We start from the raw sequence: 19,214 nt of genomic DNA, 5'->3' as shown, positions 1-19,214 counted from the left end.
TAAGAACCAGGTTTGGAGGAGGCTGGATGGCTCAGCAACTACAAAAACATCTCAGTGAATCCTTAAAAAGTCTTAACCATGATAAAAGTCTAAATATCTTAATACTGACTAAAAGAAATAAAAGTATATTCTATTCTCAGTCACACAGCAACACTGATTGTCCTACATAAACAATCAACAGTGCCCTGACAATGAAAAATTGATAGTGACCAGGATGCACAAAGCCACTCAATTATCTGAGATTACACTGAGCTGGTCCAAAGTAAGAAACAGAAGCCAAAAGTCCTAACAGTTTGCCAACTATAAAGTTTAGGAAAACTGTTGCCCTGGTGTTTCTGGCCCTCTGACGTTAACATATTCTTGTTACACTTTCTCATACTCTCTGATAAACAGTGGATTGGTTTGCATTCCCCTTTGGAGGAAGCGAGCACTGACTGACATTGTGATGACCCAGTGGAGTCAGAGGTCTCTCCATCACTGTCCAATCCATGATCATTGTTAAATTTCCATAAATATACATGCTATGCTAATAAAGAGGTCTTTTCCTGCTCGACCAACTTGGAGTCAGGTGTGTGTCTGTCTCTCTCTTTCTGTGTGTGTCACAACAACCACAGAAAACCATGGATTTTCTAAACAAAAAATTATTTATATGATGAATAATTTATTTTTCCACAATAAGAGTGCTTATAGATCATAGCAAATTTACATTACTGACACAAGAAATAAAACCTTTGACATATGATAGTAACAAAGATTTCTTAGAGGACAAGGAATGCTTATATCAGAAATATTGTTGGGAAAATGTCAGAAGTTTTGTCAGAATCAAATCAGCAGACTAAACATGCTGCAAGTGCCTCAGAAACAGACTGTTACAGATAAAATGATAGCACGTCATTATTGTGAAGCTGACACTCAACTTATCCAGGGAAAAGCTTAAAAAGAACATTTGAAGTTGCAGTGGAAAGACAAGAATGTTATGACATGAATGAGTAAACCCAGTTTATGGTATGAGCTGCCTCAACAAGCTGTTTGAAGATATTCTGGAAGGAGTTCAGATAGAGTATAAAAAAGAGCCTGGAATCTCAAAGCAGCTCAGTCCTGAGCCTTCACTGCAGGCCTGGAGCAGGCTCCAGCTGATCCAGGGAAACGGGCATTGGATCCACACATGGAGCCTTCCCTCAACACTTTGTGGGCACCTGGGGACACTGACAGGACATACAGGACATTCCCCATCCCGTGTCATGCAGGCACAGGAATGACACTAAAACCCAGAGAAACAAGAAGTCTCAATGTAGTATACAATGTAACTGCCTCCACAAAAAAATTTTAATTGCATATTGCAAGGTATCACCTTTCCAGTTCTTTAGCTTTCAATAAAGGCATAAGATGAAAATTTTTAATTTGAAAAACCAAAGCTTATAATTACTGTCAAAACTAAGAAACTTTTTCCAGGTTGCTTTTAGGATTAGTTACACGTTCTTTTGTCTGCACACCTGCTAGTATTAACTTTTATTAACTATTAATTGTTATAATTAATAATGATTAATTATTGTTTCATTAATTATTATTAATTTAACTTTTATTATTCATTTCCTCTGGAAGCTGAGGTGTCCTCTTATGTTACTTGGATTAAATAAAATCTATAAAGAAAACTGATGCTGTAACTTCTAATATACTGTATGACACAAGGTAAATTGTAAACTGACTCATCCATTGCTTAGCTCAAGCATAACAAGCACTGGCCTTGGTTTGGCTTTGATACTCCAAAGTACATCCCCAAAGTGGACTTGGTTGAACACTTTTTACTGTGGTTTTCATGGGGGGATGGGAAACACTGGACTTTCCTTCCACCATTTCCCAGAGTCTTTCCCTGTTTATCTTTCAAAACAACAATGATAGGGCATAAACATTTAAGATCTGACTGTTTGAACACTTACAAAAAGCACAGCCTAATGCAATATGTAATGGGTTTACATTAGTTTCTGCAAGTCAAAAACTGCTATGTTTAGACTGGGACTATTCACAGTAGTTGCTGGTACCTGCTAACAGGCCTATCAGTTGCAGACAAATGGACAATTTTCTCTCCAAATGCATAATGAGGCATGAAATCGGGGCAAACAGTGTGGTTTTAGGCCAGTCATTTGTCAGAAGGCCATAAAAATGGTGGACAATGTAACTGTCTCTCATGCCTTAAGAAAAAAAAATCACTCTTGAATGTAAAAAAAAGAAAATATATAAATAAACTTAATTTCAGTAAAGGTTTCATGGAATAACTGTCTTATTTCTAAAAGGATTTCAAGGAACCATGGTAATTCCCATAGCTACAGAAGCTACAGTTGACAGAAAATGTTGATGTACAGTGAGTCATGATGCAGAGCACTGCAGAATGAAGAATAGTTACTGAATTTCTTGCAGAGCCCAATCCCTGCATCAGAAGAGGATTGAAATAAAAAAATCTAAGCTCACAGAAACATTTCTTTATTGGTTTGTGCATGAATATGTGCAACTAACTTCATAGTCAAATGTAAGAGTCAGTTTCTGACATTCCTTGTCACAAACATTTCAGGACTCGCTGTTCCATGAGTGGAACCGGGGAAGCGAGGTAGAACTGATGTGTAAAGAACAGAAAACATAGCAAGCCAAGATCCTCTTGCAGTAGGGCCTCACTAAACCACAAGCTATCCTAAAACACGTGTCCCATGTGAATTACACCACCACAACTGCAACAAAACCTTGCACAGGAGGCCTCAAGCCATGAGCCTACACTGAGGTTTGTGAGGTGCTATTCTTACTTTGCTACTGATCTGCTCTGGGATTTCAGCAAGCCATTCAACTTCTCTAAGTAATATTGCTTAGGATCTTCTCAATGAGATAACAAACTGGTGATTGTTAAGATAATTTGTAATTTGCCATGGAAAATATCCTTTTTAAATATAGGATGCATCAGCTACCCATAGTAGCAGTGTTACACCAGTATAGCCCATGTCAAGACAGTAAATGTTTTCCTTGAATAAAAATATCAAAGGATAATTTCTCCCTTTACAGACAGTATCATACACAACAGTTTCCAAAAAATGGCTAAAAATCACTGCTAGCTATTTTGCTGGACAGGTTTCCCACAATTAGGATTTAACTAGTGTGCTTTTCACTGGCCAGTGGCAGCTACAGAACCAATAACTCGTGACCTAAGTGCCAATCTGTTCGTTTCTTCTCCTCAGCTATGGTGTTCAATTAAGGCAGTCTTAGAGCTTGTTTTCTGAGGCAAGCAGCATTAAAAAAATGCAGAGTAACCATGAATCAAGCCCTACTATTTAATAAGCAAAAATCGTGGAAGGGTATCTGGAGTGATGTACGATCCATAAACCCACACTTACACTCTGACATAAAGCCCACTCACAGCATCTATTCATGATCCGTGGTCTTTGCTTCCTGGGACATCACGGTGCACTGGGGAGAAGTAACACCCAGACAAATGATTCAGCATGCACCAATTCAAAAAAAGCAGTTTTCCAAATCTGATTCGTCACCAACTGTCAGATTAACAACTTCTGTTTTCCATCAAGCCAAGTATGGAGAGGATGTTTTTCTTAGGAAAGGACAAATCCTAAATTCCGTGAACACCCTAACCTGTTACCAGTGAGTAAGCATTGACTGTCTTAGGTCTGTGCAAGGATTAGCTGCTCTGGAAGTGACTAGAAAGAGACTGAATGAGATTGTTTTTACTAATGTCCCTGCTTTTTGAATCAGAAATAAATTCAGTATCTTTAGAGACGGGTAAAGGAAACTCCCAAACATTGGGTTTGTGTCCCAAATGAGATCCAAACTGGCAGAGAGTTGCTGCACCAACTCCAAAGGACAGCTGACATCCAGGTTTCTGAGGAAATTCTCTTCAACCCCAAAGCAAAGAACACAGAATAGCAACAGAGTGATGCTACATCATCTGTGAAGTTGCTCAGACAAGAGGAGCAGACTGGAAGCAGCAGCCAAAATCCTCCTCAACACAAAGATCTCACTGAGCAGAGACAGAAAGTTCAGGGCAATAAATTTGTAAGGACTGTCACGAAATCAGCCTGGAAAGGGCAGGAGATTCCCAAAGAGGCATCCCAAGTTTAGATGCCAGTAAAGTAGAGGATTCTCTTCGTGACACAGCAACAATCCAAATGTTGAGGGGGAGTTTTTTTCAGCCTGGCAGAATTTCTATTATTTCCAGATATCTCAAAAACTGAAGCATGATATGAATCCAAATATTCAACAGTTGGGTGCCAAAATTTAAATGTGAATTTTTAAAATAATCAGAAATCTTTACAACATTGCCAAATTAAAATTTAAAACAGAACAACCTGGCCAGAGAGCAATTTAAGCCAGTACATGCATGCTAGTATATCCATATCTAACAAAATAAAACTTATAGCATGCTACAAAATACGTCAAGGTAATTTTAAGGATTTTTTAAAATTAGTTTTATGATGTTACCCAGACTTTCAGTGACTTAAAGATCTGGTGTGAAATAAACAGTTCTGTTTGAATGAAGACATTCATGACTTTTAGACAAAATGCAGCACTTGGCATCACATTTTCTACAAGGAAAAGCTCATGTAGGCTACCTATTTTCCTTTTTCCATTTATGTCTAAATGCTCCCTACCAAAACTATCAGCTTTTTTCTGCCTTTTTCCCTGCAACAATTCCTCTCTATATCTCTGACTTCATGATTTTGAAAGAGTAGATGACAATATTTTATAAGAAAATCTACGAGAAACTCAAAGCAGACATCTATGCTTACTTTGTGTTCTAGTACATTTTGTAGGATCTAGACAGAGAGACGTTTGCCTTGGAGGAAACTAATAGGATCCTTGGTGGTAGCAAAAATATCTAACCACAATTAGTTTTCTTTATCAAATATGCCAAATTAGATTCTTTTTTTAATCAAATATGCTAAATATAATAATACGGACATTTTATTTCTATTTGACAATAAAGTTAAAAAACATCCTCTTCATGAGATAGTGATTCTGTACTAGTAGAATATCTTATGCTTCATTTTAATAAAAAAACAATTTAACAGCATCCTTGAACTTGCTTAGACTGAAGAAGAAATCAAATCCCTGGCACTTATCATTATTTAGCTGATTTCTAGACCAGACTAACTGGATATTATGTAGGTGACTGTAATCTCTGGGAGGCTTTTTGGATAAGGTGTAAGATCTTAAAACAATGATGAATAATGCTGTTCAAATGATAGGCAAAGTTATGAAAAATATTTACTTGATTGCCTTTGAAATTTGAGGTGAGCTACCTGGAATTTACACTATATTGAATACAGTTACAAATACTTTTCTTCTATCACAATGTTTTTTGCAGGTCAGTAACAAATCTGTCACTGCTTTAAGCTCTGGAAATCAGGGCAATGGAAAAACACAGCAATTTTAAAGTGATGATATATGTCAATACTGCTTTATTCAGTTTTTACACGTGAGAGAGACACATGAATTACTGACTCTTAGTGAGCAGACACAAACTGGAGAGAGTAGAACTTCTGCCACTGTTCAACACAAAATCCATTAAAAATTACATTGACATACATATTCCTTTGCAGCATGAGCTTTGACAGCTTTCAGATGCCCTTATGAGTGAAAATGGTATATGGAGTCAACCTGCATTGGCAGAGAAACAAATTTAAATTCCAGAACACATGAGGATATTTCTACCACACCTATCTGGCTTCTATTCCTGTTACCCTTGATTCTTCATATCTAGAATCTTTTATTCTAAATCCCAAAGCTCTCCCTCATTAAGGCACCGTTCCGTTTACACAGAGGAAAGCTAATGTGATCAACCAAAACCAGTCCAAATCCATGGCTGGCAGATTTGTTACAAGTTAATTCCCAGAAAATCTGAAACCAGCCCTATACAGTCAGCCTCACATATTGACACTAACACTGAAAAAGTGAATACACTTCACTGCTCTTCCTATATTTATGTAATACAAATTGATGTCACAACCTGTAACTCAAATATCTCCTCTCATGAATTATTCCCCTTCATTAACTGCACATATTTCATCCTAAGCCACACAAGTCAGCAGAAGCAGCCTTACCGAAGCTTTCCTGAATGATAGCACTTCACAGTCTCTCTGTCATCACTGAGCATGACTTAAGCTATATATATGGACTTTATAATGGTTTTCTTTAATGGCCAGATGGAGAAACAGCAAACGGCACAACCTACATGCTATTACTCCCACATATTAAAGCTTTACATTCCCATGCTTTAGAACCCTGGGGATCTCCTGAAGCAAGGATAAAATAATTTCTCCATAGGCTTTTAATTATTTTCAGACCACAATCCCACCAATTCTTCAACATTGTTCAAAAAGTTAGGTGAAAAGATATCCTGACTTATAGTCTTGATTCTAAAGGGAATCTCAGTGTCATATTTCTATATGAAAAGATTCTCTTCCTAATCTCTTTTCCAGTACTGACAAAGGCTACTGTAAATAACAGACTGTAAAAAAATCCAAACAAAAACCACTTTGCTGCTTTTGGTCTTTTGTGATGTTTCTACTCCATGCGTCCAGTTGACTTCAGTACTTCATTTTCTAATATATAAAACATAGCAAAAATATACCAAAGTCATAAAAAAGTACTGCTAGATCTCAAGAGAGCACCTAACTCTATACCCAAATATTTGTGACTATTCAAGCTTAGCTTGAATATTACCCAAATTGCTGCCTCATCTCAGCCCCAAATGATTTGCTTAGAACTAGGTGTCAGCAAAGCTGTGTGAAACCCCAAGGAATTCATTGTTCTGTTACTTACGCCAGTTTCTATGTCTCACTAAAATTCTTTTTCGGGGTTCTTGCCATGCCTTTCTGTATTTGCCCTAAGATTCAGCTTTCTAACTATTAACATCCACTGGAGATCTGTTGGAAAGCCAGATAGCAATTATTTAGTTAAACCAACAAAACCCTTGTGTGGGCACTGAGAGGTAATTTAAGGCTTTCTTTTAGATATCACTAACACCATCATAATTCAAAACTAGGATTATAAATTTAAGGTACTTATTAGGGCAACTGTGATCTGTTTAGTACTTTTGTTCTAAAAACTCAAAAAATAATTAGGGTGTGCTGTCACTACCTAGACATGGATCAAATGAAGGGGGGTCAAAATTTCACACCTCCTCCCTGATAAATCCATTCTTGTCCTGAAGCTATTCATAGGAGCATCAAGGCTAGAAGAGACCTTCAAGATTATCCCAGCATAACCCCTAAACCACCACATCACCCTGGCGCCTCTTGAACACATTTATTTTTAAAAGCCAACCAACTAAAAAACCCAAACCCAACAAACCAACAGACTTTTGAGAGACATTCTGGTGACTAAAAGACCATGTTGAGTTTTTCCCCTAAATGAAACAACAGATTTGAGAGGGCTTGGCTTTATTTTAAAAGAAGAACAGTTTTGGTAAGGACTGATTTTGGGGCCGGGGTGAGGTACGAAACAGTGTCTGAGGGACTTGGGGATAGCACAGGGAACTCCTGGATAGCACAGGGAACTCCTGGAACAGCACAGGGAACTCCCGGGATAGCACAGGGCACTCCCGGGATAGCACAGGGCACTCCCGGGATAGCACAGGGCACTCCTGGAACAGCACAGGGCACTCCCGGGATAGCACAGGGAACTCCCGGGATAGCACAGGGAACTCCCGAGCCCCCAGTGCCGGACTCCCTCAGCCGCACTCCAGCCCGGCGGAGCCTGCGGTGGGCCGCGGCCTTCCGCTCACCGGCCGCCGCCGGGGGCGTTCGCTCAGCGCCGGCCCCGGCTTCGCCGCCCATACCGGGAAGCGCCGGGAAACACCGGGAAACACCGGGAAGCGCCGGGAAGCGCCGGGAAGCGCCGGGAAGCGCCGGGCCCCGCTGCCCGGGGCTGCCCCCTCCCCACCGGCAGGTGTCGCTGTCGCAGCCCGCCGGCCGGAAGTGCCGCCCCGCTCCCCCAGGCTCTGTGGTGAGGGGCCGGGGACGGGCCCACGCGCCCGGACCGGGACTGCCACCGGCACCGGCACGGCGGGACACGGCCCGCACGGAGGGACAGACAGACACCGCGGAGAGGTACCGGCACGGAGGGACACAGCCCGCGGGGAGGTACCGGGGAGCGCGTCCGGCAGTGGAAGGGCCGGGCCTTTCTTTCCCCGGGACAGTTTTAGGCCAGCGCTGCCCGTGTGGGACAGGTTCTTCCTTGCCAGTGCTCCGCTCTGGGCTCCGCTGTGCTGCCCCTCATGGAGCCTTTCCTCCGGGCTGTGGCGTTTGGTACTGTGAGCGCTGGCTAATCATTGCACAAGGTACAAACCACGGGGTTTGGGCTTTCAAGCGCTTTCCTCTTTCCGCCAGGGAGAGTTCACAGGAAAAGCAGCCGTGTGCTTCTCCCAAGGGGAGCAGAGGAAAAACGCGCTGAAGCTTCCACCAAAGATTCCTGTGGATGAGATCCCTACGTTCCGTCAGCAGTACTGTCATTTGAACAAATCGAGGTGACAGACCCCTGTGCTCTTCTGCAGTTCAATATAGGGAATATCACACAGCATAGTCAGCGGTCAAAACAGAGACCTCACAGGGATAGCATTGTAATAATTTTCTGGTTGGCTTGTTTTTTCTTTAGAAGACAGATTGAGTTTCTCAATAAGAACATGTTCCTAGAGTCCTGACTTATAATCCATGTATAAATTTTGAAAATTCAGACCATCACTTATATATTGACCAGGTGTTTCAGCCACACATACAAACCCCACTTTCCACAGCAGGAATCAAAATGCTCGTGAGCACTTGAAGCAGACTTGATGCGTATAACAGACTTCGAGTAAAGTTATTTGGTATTACCTAAACTGCTGTTAAAATGCTAACTCGGCTACAGTGAACTTTGATCATTAACAGTTACCTTGGCTTGAAACACAAACTTTGTGCAGCTAATAAAAAAGGATTAATTATAATTGGAGCTGGTTCACTAGGATGGTGAAGTCTGATAGGTGGTCTTTTGGAAAAAGATTAAAAATTCATTCAAAGTCAGTGTTGCAGTAGAAGTGCATCAATAGGCAAAGGCACTGGAACTTCTGTGTAGTGAAAGTTCCCACAGTCGGTGCTCAGCAGCCACTGAAGATAAGAATTTTTAAAATTTCATTGACGTCTGCCTTTCTTGTGTGTATTATTCAGTGCAGATCTTAAATGCTCAAAACTTCAGGAGTTAACTCAGCCTACAGAAATTTGAGTGAAGAAGAGGTCAGATGACCGAGCAACTTAGGAGTACACTAGGTCTAGCCCTAAAAATACAGGATTTAGGTTTTGACCTGAGAAATCAGTGTTAAGTATTAGAATACTCAAGTCTTTGTATTTTCACATCACTTGAAAAAACCAGAACCGAGGTTGCCTTGTTTTCAGAATGAAACACATGCATTCTTTTCTGCAAACTGAGATTTGAAGCATTTTATGTAGTGCCTCTACATTCAGGATATTTTGTGCCTCTATTTTTCTTACTTTAATCTAAATGTGAAAGTTGCAGCATTCCTAACAATAGGCTGAGAAAACTTGTTTAAAAATGGCCATTCAGTTATAATCAATTGTGTCTCAAATCACATATAAAATTGCATTTTCAGATAAGTTTACTGGCCCATGTAGAACCTCTCAGATGATTAATATTTGCATCAGTTAAATCACTAGAAAAATATCACGTCCTATGCAAGATCTTTCAATTACTGTGCATACAGTTTAATGTGTAGAAATGTGTAATAGCTTCATATAAGCTGATATAAACATCTGCTTCAGAAAAACTAAGTATTGCAGTCAAGAGTATTTCTGCTGCAAAAATGCTCCAACTAGTGGGTTTTCAGATTAATTCTAAAAATCCTATTGGCTTACTATCCTCTTTTAAGCTCTTGCACTGCTGTGTTTATATTTTTATGTATTGGCTAAACTTACACATTTTTTTTCATGTCATTAGGTTGTACATGATGCCATTTGATTTTATTTTACAGAAAGTAGAATCCCAGACTCTTTAGCACTGGACAACTTTAGATACTTTTATTGATTAAAAGGCCATGTTACCATGCTCAGTGTTTAGAACAAATAAATGTGTGTTGTGGTTTCACCCCAGCTGGCAACTAAGCACCACATAGCCATTCACTCACCCCCCTCCCTGGGGGAGGACCAGAAGGATAAAGGTGAGAAAGTTGGGGGTTGAGATAAAAACAGCTTAATAATGAAAAGATGTTTTAAAAAATATTGTAAGGAAAATTTAAAAAAAAAAAAACAACAACAATCAAAGAGAGCAGAAAGTAAAACCAAGAAAAAAAGAAGCAGTGCAAGTGAAAACAATTGCTCAGCAAGCCTTCCCCACCAGCCTCCACTTCAGTGCTGAGCACGAGGCCATATGCTCTGGAATATCCTTTGGCTCCCTTGGGGTCAGCTGGCCTGGCTCCAATCCTTCCCAGCTTCTTGTGTACCCCCTGCCCTTCTCTGGCAGGGTGAGGGGCAGAAAAGGCTGTGATGCTGTGTAAGCCCTGCCAAAACATCAGCATGTTATCAACACTGTTTTGGTCAAAAATCCAAAACACGGCCCCACTCCAGCTACTGTGAAGAATTTAACTCTGTCCCAGACACAACCAGTACACTGCTTTTCCATTTTTTGGGGTTTTGTCTTTGCAGAATAGGGTGTAGGTGAACATAAACATCCCAATTAAGCTACACTCATTGTAATTAGGATTCTTGGAGGATTTGAGAACAAGTGATTCCTTTCTTTTGGTAGAAGTTTGGTTTTTATGTGGTTTTTTAGTGCAAGATGGGCTCAGGCTCTGGTCTGTTACGGCCAGGGTGCAGTGGCTCACTTGGCATTTGGTAATTTTATTTGGTATTAGTGTATAACTATATAATAACTGCCCAACAGAAGGCCACATGGCCCCAAAACTGCACACTTCTGGAACTGCCAATCTTCGTGCCTAGCCCAGACTGGCTCTGGGAAAGGCTCACGTTCATCCCGGGTGTTGACCTGCACTTGATGCACATGGGAAAAACATACAGGAAAGTGCTGCTGGATGGGAATGGCTCAGCCAGCCTGTGCAGCCTACCTTCTGCAGCTTTTTTCCTCCCTTAGAAACTCCTTGGACACAGGATAAGTGAATTGTTTATCCATCAGCAGTCTCCTTCTGTGGGCATTCAGGTCTTGACTAGCAGGGATTGTCCCAAGAGAGGGAGTCCCCAGGAAAACCAATGACCAGAGCAGGCTGCTGAACAATTCATCCACCTTGTACTTTGCTCTCAGATTGCTTTTGAGAAAGAAATGCTTCTAAACATTTTGAATAGATACTTTAGAAAAAAAAGTTATAAAGCTTCTGAAAGGAATAGAAGATGCATGGTTTAATTCTAGAATAAAATCAGTATCTTTTTAGTTTTATCTGAACTAGAAGACTGTAATTTCTTTACATGTTTTTTAAATTACTTAAATCCAGTATGTCAGGCTTATGGATAAAAGTTTGCACTGTGAATCTGATTGATTTTAATGCTTTCTCTAGAGTGATCTTCACAGAAAATCCTAAAGGCTTCAAAGAATTCATTTTAGGCAAAATAAATGAAATAAGTTGTTCTGATACAGTAAAATGGATCCTTGTTCAGTTGGAGTTCAGCTTCAAGCTACCAGCGAATGCCATAAGACCTATTACACCCGTCACACTGGCTTCAAGAATAAACAAGATATTTCTTCATCTGACCTCCTGCTGCTTCAGCTTAGGACTGGAATAACTCTGTCAGAGAACAACACAATCTGCTTCCACCATGCAAAAATTTACATTGAAAGATTTGAAGACTTACAAAAATCCTGTTGTGATCCCTTTAACATACACAGAAAACTATCAAAGAAAAACTTGCGAGCAATTGACTTAGATGATGCAGCTTTTCTAAGTGCCAAGTTTGGAAGACAGTTTGTTCCTGGTTGGAAGCTTTGTCCCAAATGTATGCAGATAATAAATGGAAGTGTGGATGTGGAGCCTGAGGAGCGACAAAGAAGAAAACTTGATCCAGATGTATGTATATGGATCAGTTTTCCCATCCCCTCTGTACTCTGCAAGCTGTTAAGGGTTCATATAACTACTACATAAAGAAATTACTATGTAAACTTTTCTCTCACAGAAATAAGAAAGGATGTAGTCTTTTAGATGTGCAGGAGTTTACTGTATTTAAACCTTCATTTTGGAGAACCTTAAAAATCTTCTCTAGTTAAATAATATGGCGTCTTAAGTTTTGAAAAAATTGTGCCTGTTAGGGCGACTGACTCATAAATTCATGTAAATACCAGACTGCTGCTGGTATTTTAAACAACAAACTCCTGTGCTTGAAACTGAACACTGCAAAAGTTGCTCCTAAAGATGTCTCTTCAGTTAAAAACAAAAAGGAAAAAAAAGGTGTTTCCTTTTGCAGTTCATTACGAAATGAACCTGCACTGAGGTGAATTAAGTGTACTTGTGTTGTGGTGTCTGGGCTATGAAGGCCATGGCATTTGGTCAGGGGCAGTGATGCCCGGGTGTGGGAGGAGAGTTCTCCAGGTGCTGAGCTCAGAATGTGCCTGGTGCCTTGCTGGATGCATTGTTCAGTTTGTGCACAGGGAATCTGTGGTGTGGGCAACCAAAACAGCAAGAGTTTGTCTGTATGAACCCTGAGCAAAGAGGAGTTGCATTCTAGGAGCTGTTCCCCAGCTGTATTTTTCAATTACATGTCAGTATCGTTAGGAGGCTGACAGGAGGATGATTTGAAAGCATTGATTAAAACTGCTAATACAAAGCTTGTGTTGCTGGGGTCAGAGACAGGTATAGTTCTCCAGCATAAAAATTTTAAGACTTAAGTTGTTTCTACTGGGAAATCATAGACTCATAGGTCAAGAATTCATTTAGGTTGTTACAATATCCTTGGCTGGATATTTTCCTAGGAATTTAGATTTGTAGTTATAATTGACATTTTCTTTCTCTTCAGGGGCGTACAGCTAAGGCTTTAAAGTCACTCCAGTTTGCTAACCCAGGACGACAGACTGAATTCACTCCAGAGACCAGTAAAAGGGAAAAAAGAAGGCTGCAAACAAAAATATCAATGTTTAATTCAGACAGGTAATTTGTTAGTTGTATTTACATTAACTTTCATTTGAAAATAAAATAGGCTTGATGGTCAGCCTGTAACATTATTTATGTGGATGTTTGTGCGTGTATGGATTGAGTTCTTGGTTTTAGGGATGTTGAAGATCACTCATTCCTGAGATAAATGAAAGAGAAGATAAAGTATTAGCTTACAGTTCATATTTCAGGCAAACACAAAATGGTGTTTGTGAGGCACAATACTACCAGACCATAGATGTCATTATTAATACATGCATAAACTGAAATTCTGATAAGATAAATTTGAATATAGTAAGATGAAGTAGGCTACACTTAAAATATTGATTAGCATCGTTCTGTAAACTCAGCAGTTACACTTGGTAAACAAAAGTGTGCAAGTTAGGACCTTACCTTCCTTTTGAATTACAAAGTTACTATCCATATTGTATAATACTGGATAACGAGTTACAACTTTCTAATGTGACTGATTTAAAAAAAAAAATAAAGAAACATTTTCTATTTAGCAAAATATGCAAGAAATATCACATTAATGCATTGCCCCTGCTCTCCACCTAAATGTAACTATACCAGACAGAAACAGACACGAAATGTGCTGCTCACCAGTTGCACATCCTTCCCTCTGTTTCTTCTGCTTAGTCTGGGCACAGTGGAGGTACAATTAGGACTGAAAAACGTTATCAGATACAGTCAGGTATGTATATCTTTGAAATGAACAGTGACAGAGTGAACACCTGAAGAAAGCAAACTTCCCTCCACAAATTGAGCAGCTTAGCATCAAAAGAATAAGCGGGTTTTAACATGGCAAACACGTGTTGTTGTTCATTGTGCAGGCAGGTGATACCAGCCAAGAGTAAAGTGTACGACAGCCAGGGCCTGCTGCTGTTGAGCGGGATGGACCTGTGTGACTGCCTGGACGAAGATTGCCTGGGCTGCTTCTACGCCTGCCCCAAGTGCGGCTCCAACAAGTGCGGCACGGAATGTCGCTGCGACCGCAAGTGGCTCTACGAGCAGATCGAGATAGAGGGAGGAGAGATCATCAGAAACAAGCACGTTGGGTAGTGTGGGTGTGCATTGTTTCATCCTGACTCTGTGGTCCGTGCTTGGACTACACACAGCACGTTCAGCATTTGGTAATTTAATGGAAGCTGTTGGAATTTGCTACGATCCACGTGATGAATGTGCTCACTTTCACAATGGTTTTCAGTGTTATTAGGGACAAAACCACATTGCTGGTTTTTCACACTTGAGTCTGCCTTGTACTAGGGCTTCTTAGTCATGTAGGTAAGATCTCACTGAGCAACTGTATTCAAGCACAGGGTGCTAAATTCTAATGTGAACTATCCTGAGTCACTGTTCTTTCTTATATTGTTTTGTAGAATGTACCATCTCCATGTATCTCTCATTTCTCCTTCTCAAATTCAGGATCCCATAGGTTTTAATCTGTTCTATGTGAAATGCCATGAAAGTTCTAATTGAATTTATATGTAGTATTAATAAAGCTGTCTTTCTAGTATTAATAGTGAATATTATATCTTCTACAGGGTATTGAAGCTACATCTGATAAATCCAATCCTGTTCACTTATAAAGCTATCAAAAGCATTTAGGTGTTCAGATCTCATCCCAGTTACTGGGATTTGAGATCAAGTTGTCCTTATGAATTCATAAGAATATTAATTCATATTAATTCAAACGAATTAATTTAATATTAATTAATATTAAAATACTGAAATTAACCTGTCAGGGCTAATTTCACAAGTAATTGTGATTACTTTGTTGGTTTCTGTTGTACAAAATTAAAATAATTTTGCTCTGTTATCAGTCTGTAATTGGACTGAGCCAGTTTTTCAATAGCCTTCTCCCTGTTTAGTTCTCTTTACTGGTTTTAAAGGTTTATATGCAGCTGAAATGAACTTGAGTGTTTCCAAACCAAGGTTATCTAGACTGTTATCAAAAAAACCCAGATGAATGGAAAGTATCTTTGGGTGATACGTTATCTGTCATCATAATATTAAACTTCCACACTCTAACAAGACTTATTGAAAATATTTTTATTAATGAAGTCTTAGTAACATTATTTTTCTTCGCATTTTTGTTGTATTTTGTATAAATTTCCAATTATTTGATGACTTGGAAGATCTACATGCTTGTTGGGTTGCATTTTTTTAATAGTACTGTTAACTTCTTGAAGACTTACTCAATGAAATTGTATGATCTTGCTATGTGCTCAGCAGATTTTTTTCTGTTCTGGTTAAGTGTCATGAATGTTGCATTGCCAAAATCCAAAGTTATGCTTTGAGTTATGCTGACATCTGCTGGTTCTACTGGAGTATAAGCATTGAGTTTTATTAAATCTGTTAAAAAATAATCAGATGCTTTTTTTTATTTGTCAGAGCATTGGCAGTTGTTGTAGTGGATGTCTCTCACTGTTTCATATCTTAAGCAATCTTTTGAATTAGATGGAAATATAAACAGGTAACTTCCAGGAGAGTGAGAGGGGAAAAGCTTCTTGAGTTGTGTCACTTATGTGTGTTTATTATTTTTTTTAATTAGACCAGAGTTGGCAGTACCTGCTGTTAATAAACTTAACAGGCTTCCATGTGTGTGATGAGTGTAACCTCTTCAGGTCCACAGCCAGATTTTGGATTCAGTAATTACCAGAAACTTAAGTTGCCTAGAGCATCTCATTATTAGAACTGTATTTCTCCATCTCCATTAAGTCTGTGCAAAGTTAGTACATTCAGATGCACTATCAGGTGATTACTTTCCCAAATAAAACAGTTGTTTCCTACCAGAATGCCCAGGACTGCTGTTTGACTAAAAGTGTGCATCAAGTGGGTACTGTCCCTAAGGACACAGGGTTTAGGTTATTTTTCTGGTAAAAAAATGACATTTTGGTGTTGGCTGTTCACATGTCCTAACATATTTAGGACATTTCCATTTAGCTGCATTTCCTTAACATGCCTAGGCTGCAGTGTATTACTAAATTCAGTAGCATGTTTTTAATATAGTTCCACGTGCCCCACATCCATTTTCCTCTTAAAAGACATTGTTACAAGTCAAACTTAACCATCTTGCTAGATTGAAACTGCTTACATCATGAATTTCGCTTTTTGTTGTTTTTATAGACAAGCTCTTTTGTCATCATCTGAAGTGAGTGCAGGTGACTCCCAGCAGCACATGTACTTCCCCATCTGCCAGAAGTGCTCACAACTAAGCCAGTTAAACAGGACATTACTTTAGTAGGGCCAAAGGAAAAAACTACTTTCCATAAAATCCAAAATCCATTAGCACTTTAAGCTCTGCATGCAGTGACTATTCTTTTGGTATTAATTGCAAAAATTTATGCCTTGGCAAAGTTTGCATATTCAAGTGACAAAAATCAATGACAATAAAAGACTGGTTTATGAAGAATGTGTATTCCATGAATCAGTTTGAGTTTATTGAACAGAAGCTCCAGAATTTTGGTCTTGTAAGAAACCAAGACTTAACACTAAACACTACTTTCTCACACAGAGCAAACTTCAAGTTTAGAACATGGTCAAATTGAACCTCTTCAAAAGTCAGGGAGGGTTCTTCTGTTGACCTGTGAGAATTGCCACACAACCCTGTGGTCAGACCAGAGAATAGGATGTGCCCCTTTGCGAAGCTGAAAGTTTAAAACCAATTAATATCCCTTGGGATTATTTGTGTTAAATACTCAAATAACAGTATAATGCAGTCAGGTAATTAACTCAGAGAAGGTTTACATTAACTTTTTTGGCATTATGCTACAAAAAGACATTTATCCTTGTTATGTTATAACCTTATCCGTAGACACAGCATGAATTTGGGACTTTTAAAATCAGTTAAATTCATTACTTCAGTAACTAAGATAGGACACTTCTAACTTTTGAATCTCTTACCATTCAAGACATCAGAAAGTGCTGGGAGAGGACAAACCTACACAAAAACTGTTATTTTGTAAATCCAGAAGTCAGAATTAAAGCTTCTAAAGGAAAAGAAGAAAACAGTTAAGGTGACAAATTTATTTTAGATGTGTTTTAATGTTCCTTTTAGCTTTTTCTCATAGGCATTACTCAAATTAGCCAGAATGGACCAACAGATCACAAATGCTTTCACTGAGATCCCATCGTGACACAGCTCCAGAGAGGTGAAGTGTACATCTGTCATTTGATGTGTGACAGAAACAGCTACAGGGAGCTGCAGCCAGCATCAAGGCCTTAGAGTCTCAGTCTCATGACAAAACACAAACACGATTTCCAGTTTTGTTTTCCCCTAAAATTAGAATTACTTTACTTTTGTCGTATTTGTGTCTTTATGAATGCAGCTTCAGCATTTTTCAACTGATCTCTCAGTGGAACATACAATGTACTGACATACAGTAACTTGTCCCTCATGATCCGGGTCTTTTTTCCCAATAACTCTTCAGCAAACATTCTGAAAGCTTTGTTCATATTTATACTGGTTTCTAACCAGTCAATGCCACACTAATGCAACTTTCTTTAAAGGCCCCTTCAGACACTTCTCTCCAGCTTCAAATTATGCATTCTTTTAAATACAACTGGTAGGAGAGGAACAGTTTATTGAAATTAATATATTCAAAGATCATTAGTTACAAGTTGCATCTAATATTCACCAATGTGGAAGCCATGAACAGAACTACTGTTATTCATGCACTGCAATTAGATTGCAAATCATCAGCTGTCCTCCAACTTGTATTAAAAAATATTGTAAGAAGGTGTGAACCCTTGCCATTAAACTGTCCAGTTCACTCTTTGAAGGGGTTTTGGGCCATTTTCTTGCTCTGAAATAGGGAATTTACGTTTCAAGTCCCTCATACCCAGCAGAGGGCATCAGTTTACTGCAAACCTGTCCATGAGTTCCATGGTGCACCTCCAGGAGCTGCATCCCCAGGACTGGGGGATTCCTCAAAGAGGAATTCATTGACACATTCAGAAATCGAGCACAGAAGTGTTACCCACAGTCATGAGGTTGCAATATAACTGACTCAGATACAAGATCTGCACTTAAGAGAAACTGATTTTCTTTTTGGGCTTTATAAGTGCTTCGCACCCAATCCCCAAACACCTCAATGAGTGCTCATTGTTTAAGAGGAGAGCCACACTTTTACAGTTACGTTTGCATTTCACTATGGTTTAGGTCTCCTGCCTGAACATTGCATTAGAAATGCAGTCTTGGGTAGCCAAGAAGGCACTCACAGTAGGGCTTTGTACTCATTGGCAAAATGGAAAACTTTCTGGCATGCCCGGGGTGCTTCTGCCAGTGGCACAGAGCCACGCGTGTCCTCTTTCCCAGACACACAGGGAAGTACTCGGGCAGCATTTGTCAGAATGGCTACAGCAGCCTAAGGTGTTGGGCTGGGATAGGAAAAAGAGAAGAGACATGGGAAATTCCCCTGGCTCTCCTACCATAACTAAGTGGTGAGAAAATTGCCCCAATTCTTTTCTTCTTCCCTCAGCTTCCTTCTGTAGCCCTTTGCATGTACATGGCAGCAGATTAAATCTGGATCACACACTGAGTGACTTGCCTTTCTAAGCTCTAGTTAGGACAGTATTAACAGCTTGTGTCATAAGCTCAGTTCTCCATCTCACCCACAGATGTCAGCATTACCTACTACAACCTCCTGAGAGTGGGTCCACGCAGAGCTCCAGCCTGCAACCAGAAGTAAAAGCAGTTCTATCAACTTCTGATTTTCTCCTTGTTATTCTTCCATTTTTTCTTTCATTTTAACTGATAGCTCTACCTGATTTTAAATTGAGTGTTTTAGCTGCTGAATTAGTACCATGAAATAGACAGTTAACATAGTTAACATATTAAATAGAATATATGTAAATGTAAATGTATATGTATATGTGTACATATGTATGTATATATACACCAGTAAGCACCAGCTGTGCGACCGGGGTAAACTGGTTACCTGGACCATCAGAACTTAAATTCTCAAAGAAAAATCACTGGGAATTCAAAGATCCTACTTCATTCACAGCTTTTAAGGCCTCAAAAGTTGTCTGAGAAACCTTTTAACAAAACTACTTTGCTTAAAGGTAGAAAATAAGA

General features: G+C 39.4%; 1 protein-coding gene across 4 annotated transcripts; it reads left to right on the top strand.

The window, feature by feature from the left end:
* The first annotated feature begins 7,970 nt into the window (after positions 1–7,970).
* ARL14EP (ARF like GTPase 14 effector protein) lies at positions 7,971–15,730 on the top strand. 4 transcript variants are annotated; one of them, XM_088175700.1, is made up of 6 exons: positions 7,971–8,105; positions 8,385–8,521; positions 10,016–10,201; positions 11,549–12,055; positions 12,999–13,129; positions 13,966–15,730. In XM_088175700.1, the coding sequence occupies exons 4-6, from the start codon at positions 11,633–11,635 to the stop codon at positions 14,192–14,194; spliced, it is 783 nt and encodes a 260-aa protein (XP_088031826.1). In that variant the 5' UTR covers positions 7,971–8,105; positions 8,385–8,521; positions 10,016–10,201; positions 11,549–11,632; the 3' UTR covers positions 14,195–15,730. The 4 variants fall into 4 exon arrangements, with proteins under 4 accessions (XP_088031826.1, XP_014740085.1, XP_088031827.1 ...); XM_014884599.2 differs by lacking the exon at positions 10,016–10,201; XM_088175701.1 differs by lacking the exons at positions 8,385–8,521; positions 10,016–10,201 and having other exon boundaries at positions 7,979–8,105.
* The last annotated feature ends 3,484 nt before the right edge of the window (positions 15,731–19,214 follow it).

The sequence above is a fragment of the Sturnus vulgaris genome, chromosome 18 (assembly GCF_052056855.1).
Source record: "Sturnus vulgaris isolate bStuVul1 chromosome 18, bStuVul1.hap1, whole genome shotgun sequence".
Lineage (NCBI taxonomy): Eukaryota > Metazoa > Chordata > Aves > Passeriformes > Sturnidae > Sturnus > Sturnus vulgaris.
Note: the sequence above shows the minus strand (reverse complement) of the source record. Positions and strands in the feature narration are given on the sequence as shown.

Excerpts from the sequence above, each read along its gene's own strand:
- ARL14EP (XM_014884599.2), top strand. The coding sequence starts at position 11,633 with ATGGATCCTTGTTCAGTTGGAGTTCAGCTTCAAGCTACCAGCGAATGC. Across the intron at positions 12,056-12,998 it reads GAAGAAAACTTGATCCAGAT|GGGCGTACAGCTAAGGCTTT; the intron begins GTATGTATATGG and ends CTTTCTCTTCAG. Across the intron at positions 13,130-13,965 it reads TCAATGTTTAATTCAGACAG|GCAGGTGATACCAGCCAAGA; the intron begins GTAATTTGTTAG and ends TTCATTGTGCAG.